Here is a 17,189-nt window from a genome sequence, read left to right as displayed (position 1 = left end):
ATTCACATTTAATATTTCAAAGGTTACTGAGACCTAACATACTATCTTATATCTCCTTTTATGCCTAATTTTGGATACCAAGAAGGAAGAGGATGTTTACATGGAGCTGAGCAGGTAGTTTGCCAGACTGCTGTCTTAAATCAGTAGAAGAACATAAACTTGACTCCTTCCTGTTGTCTGCATATGTCCGACAATGAAAAAACATAGCCATCAGATACATCTTTACCTGACACCAGTTTTATGACAACAGATTTTTGTTGATATACTGGCAACACCCACAGATATTATGTCAGTGATGAATAATTTAAAGTTCATCCGCCTAGAAAAGAAGTCCCATTGCAAAAATGACGATTTAGACATCTTTACAGTTCAAATAATACTTGTTTTCTGGAAGAATTAATGCAAGGGTTTTACCAAAAATATGAGTTCGCATTTTGACCTTTAAACCAGGGGTTCTCAATGGGGGCGTTCAAAGGTTGCCAGGGGGCGCTGAGAGCAAATTAGTCATGAGGGGGGCGTTAGGTTGCAAATCTATCATCAAGTTCCTCTTTGCATTATAACATTTATCTAGACTTGGAGTATATCAGTTGGTTCTCCATTATACGGGTTGGTGCGCATTTGTTCCGCGGTTCATCTGATTTTGAAGTCTAGCGATGCATCTGAAGTATCTGGTTTAGCAGCGCCAAATACACGGGTGGAGACACAACCTCGGCTAATGCACCTGTATGGCTCTATAGATGGATACGGCTCATTGGACAGCATCGCGAAGCAAAGAAGGTGCATTTTTACTCACAGACCGGTCTTGAGCTCTTAAACACGCAGCTTTGCGAAAATCAGTGAGAAGCAAGGCGTGAGAAGCGGAAACCATTTGAATTCGGCCCAGAATTCTATATCACCACCCTTGAATTTACTATAGTAACTCTAACTGTACTTTACGCAGAAATAGACTGATAATAAATATTATCATATCACTACTTCAGCTCTATTAAATTTGTCATAGGCTACATTAAGGGAGTGAGGGAATATAATACATTTTTGTTACAACTTATAAATATTTATATTTTGTATTTACTGTTTTAAATGTGTTTAGAGTAGGTCTACTGTTTATATTTACAAAAATGCCATAGTTTGTTTTATAGAATAACCATGTATAACGTATAACGTATAACCATATATACGTATAACCATGGAAGTGAAGATCCATGCTTCCATGTGCTTGTTTACAAAGGTCTTGTTACAAATATTGAATAAATTAAAATTTTCAAAAGGGCAAATGCAAAATACACTTTTTAAATTTTTTTTTTTAAGATTTAATAGAAATGTGGAAATCCTAAAAAATAATAGGGGGTGTTCATAAAAAAATAAAAATAAAAAAAAAAGGTTGTGAACCACTGCTTTAAACCCTCCAGGTGCTGGCCTTGTTTAAATGAATATTCTGGGTTCAATTTAAGTTGAACTTAATTGACAGCATTTGTGGTATAATGTTGATTACCAAAAAAATTTATTTTGGCCTGTCCCTACTTTTCTTAAAAAAAAAATAAATAAAAAAAAACAACCAAAAATCTGTGTTACAGTGAGGCTTTACAATGGAAATGAATGGGACCAATCATTAAACTTTAAAATACTCAAAAATATACACATTTCTGTGTAAAGTTATAACCAATTTTGCAACTTTGTTGCCATTACGACGTAACACAGCAAACCTTAAAATGACTTTAAAGGGCTAGTTCACCCAAAAATGAAAATTCTCTAATTTACTCATGCCATCTGAGATGTGTATGACTTTCTTCTGCAAAACACTTTTGAAGATTTGTAGAAAAAGTTCCAGGCTCAGCAGGTCCTTAGAATGGGACTGGATGGTGATTAGATATTTGTAGGTCCAAAAAGTAAAGATAGTCAGCATAAAAGTAATCATTTATCATTATTAATCATTATTATGCCACAAATGCTGTCGATTAAGCTTAACTTGTATTGAATATGGAATATTCCTTTAAGTAACTGTACGTGCCTTATTCTAACTTTGATTTCTGATACTTTTTTTACATCTATTTTCTGTGGTAAACAGAAATGTGGATTCTCACATTTGACAATCCATTAAGCTTAACTTTTATTGAATCCGGAGCATTCCTTTGAGCAAGTGTGTGCGCATGGAGTTCATGCATGTATGTTGTCATCACATAAGCATTGTTTGCTATCTGGGCCAATCATAATTACAAAGCTGATTTTTCTTGTTTAGTCTCTTAGTACTGGAAGAACTAGATGACAGCCTAATAGCTTACATCAGAAAATGTTTTTCAACCAACAACAGAAACACACTGCCACTGGACAAATTTGCTTTCTGTCTGGCTTGTCTTACTTTAAAGCCAGACAGAACACAGGTTACTTAAGGATCTGGGCCTCTGGAGAACCCATGGAATGCTGCTCTGTCCATTCACTTTGCCAGCACTGAACCATCAGTGAGCTGCAGAGGTTTTGGAAGCTCTCAGTAGATGACAAATCCAGTTTTAATCTGTGTGAGCTGAGCTGAGCATGACCAATTATTCCAGAGCAAGCTTAAAACTCCCTTCAACATGTGTTATGATTGTTACTTTCTGCTGCAAGGTGCAGGAGAAGTTGTAGTTCTAGTATGCATGCTTTGTTAGATTCAAACAATTAAACACAGCCAATGGCAAATAAATTGGGCTTTTGCTCCAACACTAAAAGACTGTGATGAATGCATGACAAGATTTTGAACGTCACTGAACAAAAAATTATATTCCTCCTTGTTTCCTTAACAGAAAACACTCCCGTAGCAGCACATCCCTGTCATCAATTTAGATGATCCTTCAGTAGAATGTGGTGAGAGGACTGAATTTTACCTTCCAGCATTTATTAAAGGGATAGTTCACCCAAAAATTAAAATTCTATCACCATTAATTTACTTACCCTTAAGTTGGTCCAGACCCATATGACTTGACTTTCTTCTGTGTAATATAAACGGGGAATTTCTGAAGAATGTCCTGTGCTTTTTTCTATATAATACAATGAATGGAGACAGGTTCTGTCAAGCAAAAATGAGTTCAAAATAAATCTTTCAAGTCTGGACGTTGTGTCAGGTTTGACGTCACTGACATTGGTTATTGCTTTTCTTATTACCAAACATCATTGACGTTAAACCTTACATGATGTGTTTAAAGGCACCATATTTGATTTTAAAGCTTCTACAGAGGGCTGGGTTTTTCGTGAATAGCAACTTTGTTTTTTGTCTGTTCATCACACGAAGATATTGATTGGCATTAAAGTTGTATAGACAAGTTTTATAATTAGTTTACGATGCTTTTTGACATTTTGGAGTCTTGATATGGGGTGGCCAGCATATTCTTTTTTTTTTTCTCCCCTTTTTCTCCCCAGTTTGGAATGCCCAATTCCAAATGTGCTCCAAGTCCTCATGGTGGTGTAGTGATTTTCCTCAATCCGGGTGGCGGAGGACGAATCTCAGTTGCCTCCACGTCTCAGACCGTCAATCCGCTCATCACGTGGCTTGTTGACTGCGTTACCATGGAGACATAGCACGTGGAGGCGTCACGCTATTCTCTGCGGCATCCACGTGCAACTCACCATGAGCCCCACCGAGAGCGAGAACCACATTATGGCGACCACGTGGAGGTTACCCCATGTGACTCTACACTCTCTAGCAACTGGCCCAATTTGGTTGCTTAGGAGACCTGACTGGAGTCACTCAGCACGCCCTGGATTAGAACTCGCAACTCCAGGGGTGGTAGTCAGCGTTTTTACTTGCTGACTGTCCAGGCCCCCTCGGCCAGCATATTCTTATATATTTAACATTTTGTCTTTCACAGAAGAAATTAGTTAGTACATGATGGCAGAATTTTAATCTATTGGTGAACTATTCCTTCAATTGAATTTCTCTGCTGCTGTCACTTTAAGTGTTTACTTTTCTAACACTGAGGTAGGGCTCTTTTGTATGCAATGAATGACTTTACTTCACCGCCGGTGAAAGAGGGGCACAGATGACTGCAACATTTGGAAGAGCTCTTGATCTTTGGGACAGACTGCAGTGCCAGTCTCCAGCCAGCTTCTCACAAGCATCAGAGTTTCCTAACAAACGTCCAAACGGGCAGAAATGCACCTTTTATTCTGCTTCATCACCTCTTTAAATGCAGGGCTCAACATTAAGCATTGTCATGTGCTTGTCCTCCGGACAAGTAAATTGGTCATTCACTTGTCAGAGTAAAAAAGTTACTTGTCTGGAGAGAAAAAAGGACATTTAAGTTACATGCTCAAGTAACATGTCAAAGTTTATGTTGTATATTTTTCTAAAATTATGACTGATGCCCAACCTAATAGTGTGTACCTATGCAATCAAATTAATTCTCTGCAACAGAAATATAAACTGCACTGGGAAGGGAGGAGGCTGTTTTCATATGATAATTATTTTATGTTACGTATAGTAGTCAAATAAAGGAAAGCCTCCATCGCCATCATTAACAGCAGGGGTGCTCACACTTCTATGAAATTAAATCTACCTTTTCATCATTTTATTGTAGCAAGATCTACCATGTACAGTAAAGGCTATACATTATCACAGTACCAAAATGTAAGTAGTCGGTAGTGAAATTTGACGATTCTCAATACCAGCTTCAAAACCACAACAAATAATAACACTGGTTGCAAGTTCTCAAGTAATTATGCAAGACTAGTAAACAGTAATAAAATAACAATAAAAACAGCAATGAATAGAAATAGATTAAAAATAATAGAACAAATTATGAAAATTCAGTGCCTTTTTAACAGCTTTAAAAGTTTTTTAACAGCAGTAGACTATCAAGCATTCAAGTAAACATTCAGAATGAAATGCACAATAAAACTTCTACGGGACTTTACTGTATGATTATAATACATTTAAACTTTTTAAAGCTATTAAAGTTATCCAGTCAAGAGCAGAGAGTGTTATCTCGTTTTCTTGTTATGGTTGTTTGATTATAATGATGACACACTACACTAGACGGCAGCAGGTCTTAGCTTACAAATCCGCTTTTTCTCCACTGTTTACGTTCACTTTAGACATCACTCTCTGTGTTTACATGAATACCTCACCAATACGGGCTTTTTGGCAGAATTTTGAAATGTATTTTACTGTTCAGGTGCGCATTAGCGTGAGCATTTTTGGAACACACGAGCATTTTCAGCACATACACATACGCCACCTGTCAATCAAACAGGGTCAGCTGTTACTAGATCACTAGCGAATAATAAAATGATGTGCTCTTGATTACTTTCAACAGCAGAATAAGAATATGAACTTTCTAATAAGTGACACAGGCCTACGCTATCACAAATATACAGCAGCTAGTTATTTTTTTGTTATTGACGTTTTAATCAGTCTGCTTGTCCGGTCGGGCAAGTAAAATTCTCTTTCACTTGCCCCTTCAACAATCCAATTGTCCCGGACAAGCGGACAAGCATTAATGTCGAGCCCTGAAATGGCTCATCACTAAAGCTGAAGCCTCTGGATTAATTCATCCACACAAGTGCTAGATGTTTTATACATCAGATCTCTCGCTCTGTCTCTCTTTTTCTCAGCAAGCATATGTCTGTTTGCTCCATTAAGTGTAAATGATAGGTAGTCCTTTTCTCTTCCCTGTGGCCGACATTAGTTCAGAGGAATTTGCTGTGTTCTTGTAAAAGTACATCTGTTGAAAACACATCATATGTGTTTCAGTTCAGATCTCTCACAATGCTGATCATTAGGATTATGCAATCTCATTTATGGGCTGTGGGGAAATTCTTTTGCTTGGAACCATGTTGCAAAACCTATCCTTTTTTTATAATAATAGGAAATGGTGACAAGTCGCCTTCGGTTTGCTTACTGGGGTTATAAATACAATTATTATTTAATTATTTTTAAACAATACACAGTCGTATTTTGTCAAACTACACAATGATGACTCAAAGACATTATAGATATTACAGTTTTATCTTCTGTTAATGCCTGATCTTCTGTAAAGGTGCTTTGAAATGATGTGTGTTGTGAAAGGCACTATACAAAAAAAAATGACAAGTACGGCTTAGCAATAAATTGGATATTCGTGATATATTTACAATAATTTTGTTGGCGATATACTGTATATGACTGAGCAACATTGCAAATATCACAGTAATTTTAATGCGCTTTTTATTTACATTACATTTCGTGACACTTGCTTGTTTCACGATTTGTAAATATGAGAGCTTTTAAAACAGATGTTTTAATAGTGTCTCTGATTTAAACTTGAAACAGTTAAAGACATAAAAACGATGTTAAAGTTTGTAAGTTCAATACATTTTTGGCCATCAATTCAAACTGTCCTTTTCAGTTAATCAATTCATAATACTGATTCTGCAATTTATTTGCGTCATCGCTCAAATGTTCCTGTAATTCCCCGGGTGGCATTTTTTTTTATGTATTACTGTTAATGTTTTAGTTAAGATATACGTAGGTAAACATTTCTGTTTATTGCTATGTATTTTTATATTGGTGCATAGAAATAAATAAAAAAATAAAATAATTATTTAAATGTTTTATATGTGTGGAAACCATGCCTTTTTATTTTTTACTAGAATTTTACTATTTTAGTTCTTACCTTAAACATTCTGCTTAAAATAATGGCTGTTAGGTTTCAATTATGGTTCCTCTGATTTAAGTAGGCACTTTAGTAGGAACACCTATACACCTACTTATTCATTAGGGGTGTAAATCAGACATTTTATCACGATACAATCTTATATAAATTCTCTTGGCCTGCGATCCGATATTTGGCGATACTTAAAATCTACCGCGATACGATTTCGATTTGATTCGATTCAGGGCCCTGCGATCGATATTCCGATATTATTTGCCTTTTTTACACAATCAATTATTTTTTTATTTTCCCTTAAATGCAACCAAAATATAATTTGAATATTTTATTGAGCTCTCTGAAAAGTGCAAATTTAGTATCTACATTGGGACATACACAACAAAATAAGGTACTTCAGATGTTGAAAAAAAATTCAAACACACAAGTGATCATCAATCGTTTGATAACATCTTATTTTCCAGTTTAATCCAATTCAAAGTACTTACCCTTGACTTGTTTCCAACTATCTGTGCTATCCGTGGTTTCTTGGCTACAGCTTCCACAGTTGTAATGTAATGTAAATGTTAGTAAGGGTGTTGATGTGTAGATGTGTAAAGTCTTAAAACTGATGCTAGTGCTGAGCAGGTGATTTCTCTTTCCCTCGTTAGTGCAGTTCAGAATGTCGGCATTGTCAAGACGTTTCACATGGTTGAACTTCTCCATGGTGCTTTAAAATAGCAAATTCTCATGTAAAATTCAAATGGGTCACATGCGCAACGATATCGATGGAAGCCCGAGAGCTCACATTTTAAGGAGCGCCCGGTTCACTCAGGTTTAGTTTTGCCCCAGACTCTGTATTTTGGGAGATGGGTCAGAAATCAATGTGGAGAATAAACGTGGGGGATTGGGTCCTAACCTGTGTTATGGTCGCCAGGCAGGTGATTTTGAGGGGTTGGAAGTCAGTTGGAGCACCCCTGTTTCAGGAGTGGTGCTCGGAGATGGGGAGAGTGGCAGCCTTAGAAGAGGGAAACTAGGGAATGCGGATTTGTTTATAAGAAAATGGGGTGGATATTTAGCATTATTGGAATAGTGGAGAGAGAGGGGTAATTGTCAGTGTGTGTGTGTGTGTGTGTGTGTGTATGTGTGTGTGTGTGTGTGTGTATATGTATATGTGTGTGTGTGTATATATATGTATATGTGTGTGTGTGTGTATATATATATGGGTGGGTGTTAAAAGTTGATATTGTGTATTTATAATTATGTTTTGTTTTTCTGTGTTTTAATAAATAAAAATGTTAATCATTAAAAAAAAAAAAAAGGAGCCAAACAACTATGTGATAATAAATGGCTTCATATGATCACTATCCTTAAATAAGACTTTTGCATGATCAGTCATATTTTCAAAATCAATGCCAAAATTTCACAATTTCTGCCAGGGTGTGCAAACCTTTGAGCACAACTGTATGTCATGTCTGAACAGCTCTATACCCTACAACAGAGCACACTGCGGTGGATACCGTATCCCTAATACAATGCTAAATAAAATAAAAATCCCTATGAGATTGAAAAAAAAAAAGAGCGCCTGGTTGATGTGCTCGCACTTATCCTGTCACTGGAGCTCGCGTTTCGCGGGAAGCCCGGTTGTGTGTATGCACGCCAAACTGATAGCAGAGCACAGTTTGGCTTCATAGACCCTACGCACATCCTTGTTCCACATGAAAAGCGTATTTAGCACTCATAAAGTGAATGAATGTAATATGGTTGCTTGACCTGACGGAAATGCGTACAGACGTGGCTGACATGAGAGTATTAAAATAAAGGTACATCTTAAAAAAAAAATGATATATTGATATTTACGCGTTGTATCGATAACATTGGATCGTTGGTTATTGGATCGATGCATTGATCCAGATTGATGAATCGTTACACCACTATAATTCATGTGATTATCTAATCAGCCAATCTTGTGGCAGCAGTGAAATGCATAAAATCATGCAGATACGGGTCAGGAGCTTCAGTTAATGTTCACATCAACCATCAGAATGGGGGGGGGGGGGGGGATGGGCTGCTTTGAGTATTTCTGTAACTGATGATCTCCTGGGATTTTCATGCACAGAAGTCTCTAGAGTTTTCTCAGAATGGTGCCAAAAACAAAAAACATCCAGTAAGCGGTACCTTGTTGATGAGAGAGGTCAACGGAGAATGGCCAGACTGGTTCGAGCTGACAAAGTCTACGGTAACTCAGGAAAATGCTCTGTACAATTGTGGTGAGCAGAAAAGCATCTCAGAATGCGTTGAACGTTGAACCTTGAGGCGGATGGGCTACAACAGCAGAATACCACATCGGGCACTTTTTTAGGACCATAGTGTTCCTGCTAAAGTGCTCAGTGAGTGTATATGTAGTTTTAAGCCATTTCAGAGCAAATAGATAAATATCAAGATATTTTTTATCGCGATTAATCGCAGAAGTTAATCGTACTAATCACAGATTTTAAAAGTGCTGAAATTTGACACCATATATACTTGTTAAAATTCATTTATTTCCATCTTAGGAAAGAAAACAAAAATATGTAGCAATATAATGCTTTAACATTTCCCAAACAAAGTCTTCCACAATATAAAGACAGAAATGCACAAAAGTATCACCGATTCAAGTAACATTAAACGTTTCCCAAAGTCTAATTGGGAGGTAGACTAATTGAAAAAGTCTCCACATAGGTTGCATATTTATTGCAATGGGCATTAAATCCCTTAAACTGTCATCATCCACAATATTAATTTGCTGATAGACTGTGGCTATCCACTTTGTTACAGCAATCATGAAGCTGGGTTCATGATTCACATCAAAGTGGCAATGCCAGCGTCGTGCGCCGCTTTGAACTCACCATTAAAAGCGCTTGCAAACAAAATGTCTCATTCTGCATTTTGGTGCGAGTTAAGATTTGATGTGCTTCTGTGGTAATTAAAACATGCCTTACATAGGCTGAAAAATACTTTATTTCTATTACAAGTCCCATCTGTGCTTGTTTTGTACATCAAATAGTGTTAAGAGGTACTTTCTCCATTTTATCAGTGACAGGGAAGCGCTGTCAGAGATTATTTTATTTACTGAGATAACCTCTGCAGCTCTATCATAGTAGAGAGCATAACGGTCAACTAGCATGTTAAAGTTCTCCCCATAGAATGTCTAGGGGACTGCCACGTTATGCTATTTTATGCTAAGCTTGTAGGCTCTCTTGGTAGAAGTGTTCTGGCGCTGTGGCGTGTGCGTCAGTGTAATGACTCCAGGTGGACACATTACAAAGGTTCCGCCTTTCACACCAGTGTTTATGCTGTAAATGCGTTACACCTTTTTAATTAATCGTATGCGTTAACGCGTTAATTCTGACAGCTCTAATTTAGATTTATAGTTATAGTCTAGTGGCAAGTAGATCCAAACTCATGCATACCTTTTGCTGCTCCTGAGTTTTTTTTACTAAGATGTTAAGCTTGATATTATTTTAAGGTATTTGTTTTGTCTGATTCACATGGAGCATAATGAGCTGTTTTATTTTGTTTGTTCAGTAATGCTTGACCTTTGAAGCCTGTTGATCATTCAGCATAATCTACAGATACTAAGCACTGTGGTGTGACTGAAGCCCTTTTAGGCCTTTACAGAGTGCTTTTCTTGGCTGTGAGCTGGAATTTGGAAAGAGCCGACAGTTGGTGTGTACAGTTGAAGTCAGAAGTTTACATACACCTTAGCCAAATGCATTTAAAATCAGTTTTTCCCAGTTCCTGACATTTAATTGTGGAAAAAATTCCCTGTCTTAGGTCAGTTAGGATCACTAATTTATTTTAAGAATGTGAAATGTCAGAATAATAGTAGAGAAATGATTCATTTCAGCTTTTCTTTCAACACATTCCCAGTGAGATGTGGGACCACAACCATGTCTTGAGATGTTGCTTCAATATATCCACATAATTTTCCTTGCTCATGATGCCATCTATTTTGTGAAGTGCACTAGTCCCTGCTGCAGCAATGCACACCCACAACATGATGCTGCCACCCCCATGCTTCACAGTTGGGATGGTTTCATTGGCTTGCAAGCCTCACCCTTTTTCCTCCAAATATAACAATGGTCATTATGGCCAAACAGTTCAATTTTTGTTTTATTAGACCAGAGGACATTTCTCCAAAAAGTAAGATCTTTGTCCCCATGTGCACTTGCAAACTGTAGTCTGGCTTTTTTATGGTGGTTTCAGTGGCTCCTTCCTTGCTGAGCAGCCTTTCATGTTATGTCGATGTAGGACTCGTTTAACTGTGGATATAGATACTTGTCTACCTGTGTCCTCCAGCATCTTCACAAGGTCATTTGCTGTTGTTCTGGGATTGATTTGCACTTTTCGCACACCAAACTACATTGCACTTTTTCGCACCAAACTATGTTCATTTCTAGGAAACAGAATGCGTTTCCTTCCTGAACGGTAGGGACCCATGGTGTTTATACTTGTGTACTATTGTTTGTACAGATGAACATGGTACCTTCAGGTGTTTGGAAATTGCTTCCAAGGATGAACCAGAGATGTGGATGTCCACAATTTTTTTTTTTTTCTGAGGTCTTGGTGGATTTATTTTATTATTATTTTTCATGATGCCAAGCAAAGAGGCACTGATTTTGAAGGTAGGCCTTAAAATACATCCACAGGTACACCTTCAATTGAATACACCTCCTATCAGAAGGTAATTGGCTAACTGCCTAAAGGCTTGACATAATTTTCTGCAATTTTCCAAGCTGCTTAAAGGCACAATTAACTTAGTGTTTGTAAACTTCTGGCCCACTGGAATTGTGATATAGTCAATTAAAAGTGAAACAATCTGTAAACAATTGTTGGAAAAATTACTCGTGTCATGCACAAAGTAGATGTCCTAAACGACTTGCCAAAACTATAGTTTGCTAATATTAAATCTGTGGAGTGGTTAAAAAAATGAGTTTTAATGACTTCAACCTATGTGTATGTAAACTTCTGACTTCAGCTGTAATTGTGGTTTGCTGACTAGGTCTGAGATTGGGTTAGAGAAATACCTCATGACTAAGTGGAAAATGCTGGCTCAGATAAAAGAGAAATGCAACAGAAAGAGTGGATGGGTCTTGTCTTGTGCACGGTCAAGGATTTGCTTTTGTCTTGACATGTCCTTACGCATATGAGTTAGTGCTTTTTTTTTGGAAGGGGGCACCGGTGGCAGTCCCGGCTTATATATTGGCCTTGTCAAGATAAGATATGACCAAAGGATATAGATAGAGAGAGATATATATATATATATATATATATATATATATATATATATATATATATATATATATATATATATATTAACTTTAATTTGAAAGAGACACTTTCATAATATACAACATTAGTTTAAACACAACCATTTGTATAAACACACACCAAAAGTGTACTCGCTTGCCTTCTCTGTATCCTCAGCTGACCGTCATATCGACAGTGTGCCTTTTCTCGAACATTTTAATAAAAAGAAAATAAAGATGATCATAAAGTGTTTTTTTAATGAATGTTATATAACTGAAAGGGAATGTACATTTTCTTCTGTATAAGTTCTGGAATGTCCATAAGCTTTCTCCAGTGACTCAAGCCATTGCCCTTGCTCACCTCCGTCACGTGTTTCAATTCGGGGTGCAGGTCGGGAGGCTGGTTCTGTTCACAGCATCACGATTACCAGCTCCGATTTGGACATATATCACTATGCACGCTCAGGTAGGGCCTGTCACGCTGGGGAAAGACAGCACCCAAAAGCAGAGGTAAAGCTCACAAGTCTTTAATGAAACAGTCTACACAAAAGTGCTACAGCGCCAGCTCGGTCGAGCTCAAAAGGAAGCCACTGGGGCGAGGATAGTGTGTTTGTCAGTGTGTGTGCTGTGGAGGTCTGGAAAAATCCATTGAATTGTGGTGTAGTGCGAAGCAGAGCCCAGAACAAGTCTCCCGACACACGGGCAGAAACCAAGGAATCCTCCTCAAGCGCGATCACCAGGTAACGGCGATCTGATGGGCAAACACCACTGGAGACAAAGCAACCAACAGAACGGAACTTCACACTTAACAGGCGAACAACCTAAAGGTACAGCAAGCAATAAACCAGCAAACATACAGGGAACACACAAGGGATAAAGTAGGGTGTGCAATCAGAGGAAGACAGGTAGAGTGTGTGAGAAACCCATTACCGTAATCAACGCCTCCCCGGGAGCGATCAGCGTTCACATGGAAACGCCGATTTAGCTCACCGACTCCACCTGTGAAACATGAGGAAGAGAGAAAAACAAACAACAGAACGAACGGACAAATGCTGGAGCCATGACATAGCCTTGTTCAGTATTTCATAGCAACAGTGAACGGGCCACCATTAACTTCTGATATGTTTCGCATCCGTTTCTTATGCGCAGATCCAATAATATCATGTAAACCGCTCGTACCGTCGTCCAATGACAGGCCGTCTTACATCCTCTTCGAGTGTCACATGGGAGAGGGGGTGTGTCTGATAACTGAGTTGAAAGTTCATTGGTTGCTCTCAATTCTCAATTGGTAAAGGAAAAGCAAAATGGAAAAGAAAACCCATTGGCAAATGGATGAGGAAAAGCAATTGCCAAATACCTTTTTAAAATGCAATTTAAAAGGTGCTTTTAAAGTGCATAAAAAAGTGCATTAAAAAATAATGAATGTTCTCATTTATTGTTACATTTAATGACATTTTAAAGATTAAATATGATTTATTAATGCACAATTTTATTGTTAAATATAATGACATTTTTTAAACATTAAATTAACACATTTAAATGTTTTTTTATTTGTCCATTTATAAAATGATTTATTTATTCAATTTTTATTTTCAAATAAATTGATTGAAAATGTATTCCTTCATTCTTTTTTAATTGGCACTCCTGGGCTTCAGCTGGTATGGATTGACAAATGGTAAAAGGAAAAGTCAAACAATGAAGAAAAGCAGTTGGCAAATGGATGAAGAAAAGCAGTTGGCAAATGGATGAAGAAAAGCAACTGACAAATGGATGAAGAAAAGCAACAGACAAATAGATGAAGAAAAGCAATTGCCAAATGCTTTTTAAAATGCCATTTAAAAGGTGCCTTTAAAAGTGACTTATTAATGTGCTGTTTTATTGCTAAATATAAGTACGTTTTAAAACATGAATTAAATAAACACATTTAAATGTGTCTATTTATTTGTCCATTTATAAATTGGTTTAGTTATTCACATTTTTATTTTCAAATTAATAGATTGATAATTTATTCCTTCATTCTTTTGTAAATGGCACTCCTGGGTTTCCATAATATGTGTGTTCATGAATGCAGAATTACAAAACTATAAACAAAAGAAAGTATGCCCCCTGCTGGCCATTAGGAGAAGTCCTAAATCGGTTTTCTTAAGTACACTTAACTGGCTTAAAATTAGTTTGATTCATGGCTGATCTAAGTAGTTTGCTTTGCTAAAGAACTTCCTGGCCATGCAGAATACTTATTTTTCTTCTGAAAGTGTGTTAATGTTGCATTGGCTAAAATTCTGGTTATATCGCTGTGTTTATTACTGTATATATGTACAGTATGCACCAAAATAGCAGTGAATTTGCATGCATACTGCCTGCCAAGCTTACATTTCTGTGGTAACCTCTGACTGGTTTCTTCATAAGCATGTTTGAACACTCATTGTACTTTATAGGTTGTTGTATCGGTGTTTGGACAGTGAGATGCTTGTGAAATAATCATTGGTTCATTAGAGGTGATAGAGCACTGGATAATGCACTCTAAATCTACACACATGAAGTCGTCTTTCGATCATGATTCAGTGTTTCATAATGTGCCTGGATTTCTCTCTGTTTCTGTCTGAGTTGTTCCCACTATTACTTGTTGAATGGAAGCGGCCGTTGTTTCTGGTTTAATGGGAATCAAATCACGATGACTAATTCCATAGGAAGCCACTTCCCATTCATGCAAAACAATCAGAATGTGTTCAGATTCCCTGCTTTTCACACTTGTTTTTGTTTTGCCTGTGTTTTTGTGTGTGTGACTGTAGCTGATCGACACATTTTCCACGGAAATCTCAGAGCTAAAGCAGGAAATGGTCCAGCCAGCCAGAGAGCCTGAGACAGAGATCCTACAGGGGTGAGTCCAGCTTTTATCACTCTCAGCCTCTTCCTCTTTAATGGCTTTAAAACGGTGTAAAGCTGTGTGTGATTTTTCAATGTTAAAGTATAGTCTCTCCTTTCTCATAGCTCCTAATATGCAGAGACAACTACAAGTAAGTCATTTGTAGTTTGATTTCACAGAAAAAAGGGTAAACAATGTTGCTCTGTGGTGATATCACAGCAATGACTAATTTTAAACAAAAGCAAACTGCCATTAGTTGGTGTGGCGGACAACTCAAACAAAGAGAGAAATGTTTTAAAAGCACCACAGAGCCACTTACAGTTGTCTCTGAAAATTAAGCTATGATAGGAGATAGTATTTTAACTTTGAGAAAATTACAAACATTAGCTTTAAAACAGAGGTATTTTGCCTTTAGCTGATGCTTTGGACTGTTTAGATTCATTCTCAAGTTTTGTTGTTGTACTGCTCCATGTTTTCCAACAGGTGGAGCGTGTCTTATATTTCAGGCCATAGGACATTCAGGGCTTTTCCAATACCACATTTCCTAGAAATTTAAAGGAAGTGCAAGGAACCATAAGTTCAGGTGTTTCACAACAAGTGGAGGGTTCCAAACTTTTGGAAAACAACTAGTGTGCCAGTCGTGCATTCTACCAAAACAAGCACCAAACTCTATTTTCAGTTTTCTTAACAGAATGTTATTGCTAGATTCATAATGAGTCAAGTTCAAAATCATATACAACCCTGTACATAATTTATTTATTAAACCTCTCCTGAAAAGGAAGTGAGCTCAGTCACTATTGCTTATTTTTGACCAATATAATTGTGGTTGACACAATAGCCAAATATCAGTAGTCAGTACTAATACCAGTGAAAGATACAAATTAAGTTCTTTACATTTTTCAGGTGTCTAACAGCAGTATCAAGTATTCAAGTAAATATTCAGAAATGGAAGAAAAACAAAATATCCGTGTAATCAAATGAAAAATAAAGTAACTGAAATGATTGCCGTGTTATTCACTGCACGATTATTAGATGTGTGAACGAATTTTAACATTAACATTTGCTGCTGGAGTTGACAGAGAAGTAGTATTTATTTTAGCAGTTTAACTTTAGGAATAAATTACAGGTACTTTTGACATCCCTAGTAGTTCTGCAATTTAGATGCAGTTGTTTTATTTTTTTTATTGTACTGTAGGTCAGTGTGGGTTTTAAGTAAGATGGTCTAGTCTTGCTTCCTTTATTCCATGACCTAGTGTTGTTTTGATCTATCTTGTGTTGTGTGATATAAGGGTTTCTATGGGTCTGTTGACTCTGTTCTAAAACTCTCCTGCCTACATAGGCAGCTGTCTTCTGTGGTAGCATCCTAACTGAAATAGAGCCTCATAAGAGACCGATTTGGAATGCTCTACATAGATGGCAACTCCATATGTAATTCAAATAGCACTTTTTGAACAACATGAGGAATTTTATGACCGAACGAGACACACAATGAGCATAAATATACACAGCACACACATTTTGGGTAATCTAGTTAGTTTTCTATTGGATATTTCTAAACAAAATTTAGCTCGCTTCATCCGCCATCTTGGAATTATTATTTCCAACAATCTCATCAGAGTGCATTCTGTAATTGCCTACCCGGGGAAGGATATACCTCGTTCACGACAGGTGCCTATGATAGGTTTTAGAACAGACCCTAAGTCTTTCTTTCTCACTCTATATATGTGTGTAGTCTGGAAAGAGAGGTGAGCGGCCTGTTCCTCCAATCTTCTGAATGTGCTGTTGCACCAGGAGTGAGGGACTCTGGGTATGACTCTCTGCGCAGACGGATGAGTATCCTGGACCGACTAATTCAGACACACTCTGTATGGCTGCTGCTGTCACTCAGCGATGAGGAAGCTAGACACATTCTGCAACCGCAGCCGGCGGGGGTAAAGACACTGACTGCACAGACGCTGCAGTCAGCACTACTGTATACTCTTAATACACTAAAGACTTATTAACAAAGACACATGCTTAACATAATTTTCTTCTGTTAGTATTTACATAAACATGTTTATGTGTAGGTCTTATATTTCTGTGTGTCTGTGTTGTATCTAGAGTTTTGTGGTGAGAAGGTCTGCTAAACTGCAGAAAAAGGTGATTTCCCTGCGGATTGACAGTGACGCACTGACTTTTCGGGACTTCCCAGTTAAAGAGAGCCAATATAGTAAGATACCAGGTTCCCATACATTAGTTTCCATGCATAGACCACGAATTGTGTGTATCTGTATGAATATTTTTTTTTATTTTTTCTACTTTTTTTCTTTTGTCACTTCCTCCTGCCTGGAGTTTGTGGTTATTCTTGTTTTACCTTTCAATTCCTGTCTCATTGTTTGGCATATCTGAATCTCTTTGTCTGTGTCAGATCAGATCAGCAGCAAATCAGTAACAAACAAC

The 17,189-nt window shown here is 37.3% G+C and overlaps 1 protein-coding gene across 2 annotated transcripts in view; it reads left to right on the top strand.

The window, feature by feature from the left end:
* Positions 1-17,189, top strand: part of rin2a (Ras and Rab interactor 2a) — a 58,332-nt gene that overhangs the window by 19,535 nt on the left and 21,608 nt on the right. Inside the window, exons 3-6 of one of the 2 annotated variants that reach the window (XM_051647653.1) lie at positions 2,778-2,838; positions 14,677-14,765; positions 16,483-16,681; positions 16,851-16,959. In XM_051647653.1, the coding sequence (XP_051503613.1) occupies positions 14,722-14,765; positions 16,483-16,681; positions 16,851-16,959 (352 nt within the window). In that variant the 5' untranslated portion in view covers positions 2,778-2,838; positions 14,677-14,721. The remainder of the gene's footprint in view (positions 1-2,777; positions 2,839-14,676; positions 14,766-16,482; positions 16,682-16,850; positions 16,960-17,189) is intronic. The other variant, XM_051647652.1, reaches the window with a different exon arrangement.

Source organism: Myxocyprinus asiaticus, chromosome 21, assembly GCF_019703515.2.
Source record: "Myxocyprinus asiaticus isolate MX2 ecotype Aquarium Trade chromosome 21, UBuf_Myxa_2, whole genome shotgun sequence".
In the NCBI taxonomy this organism is placed as follows: Eukaryota; Metazoa; Chordata; class Actinopteri; order Cypriniformes; family Catostomidae; genus Myxocyprinus; species Myxocyprinus asiaticus.
This window is presented reverse-complemented; position numbering and strand designations above follow the sequence as displayed.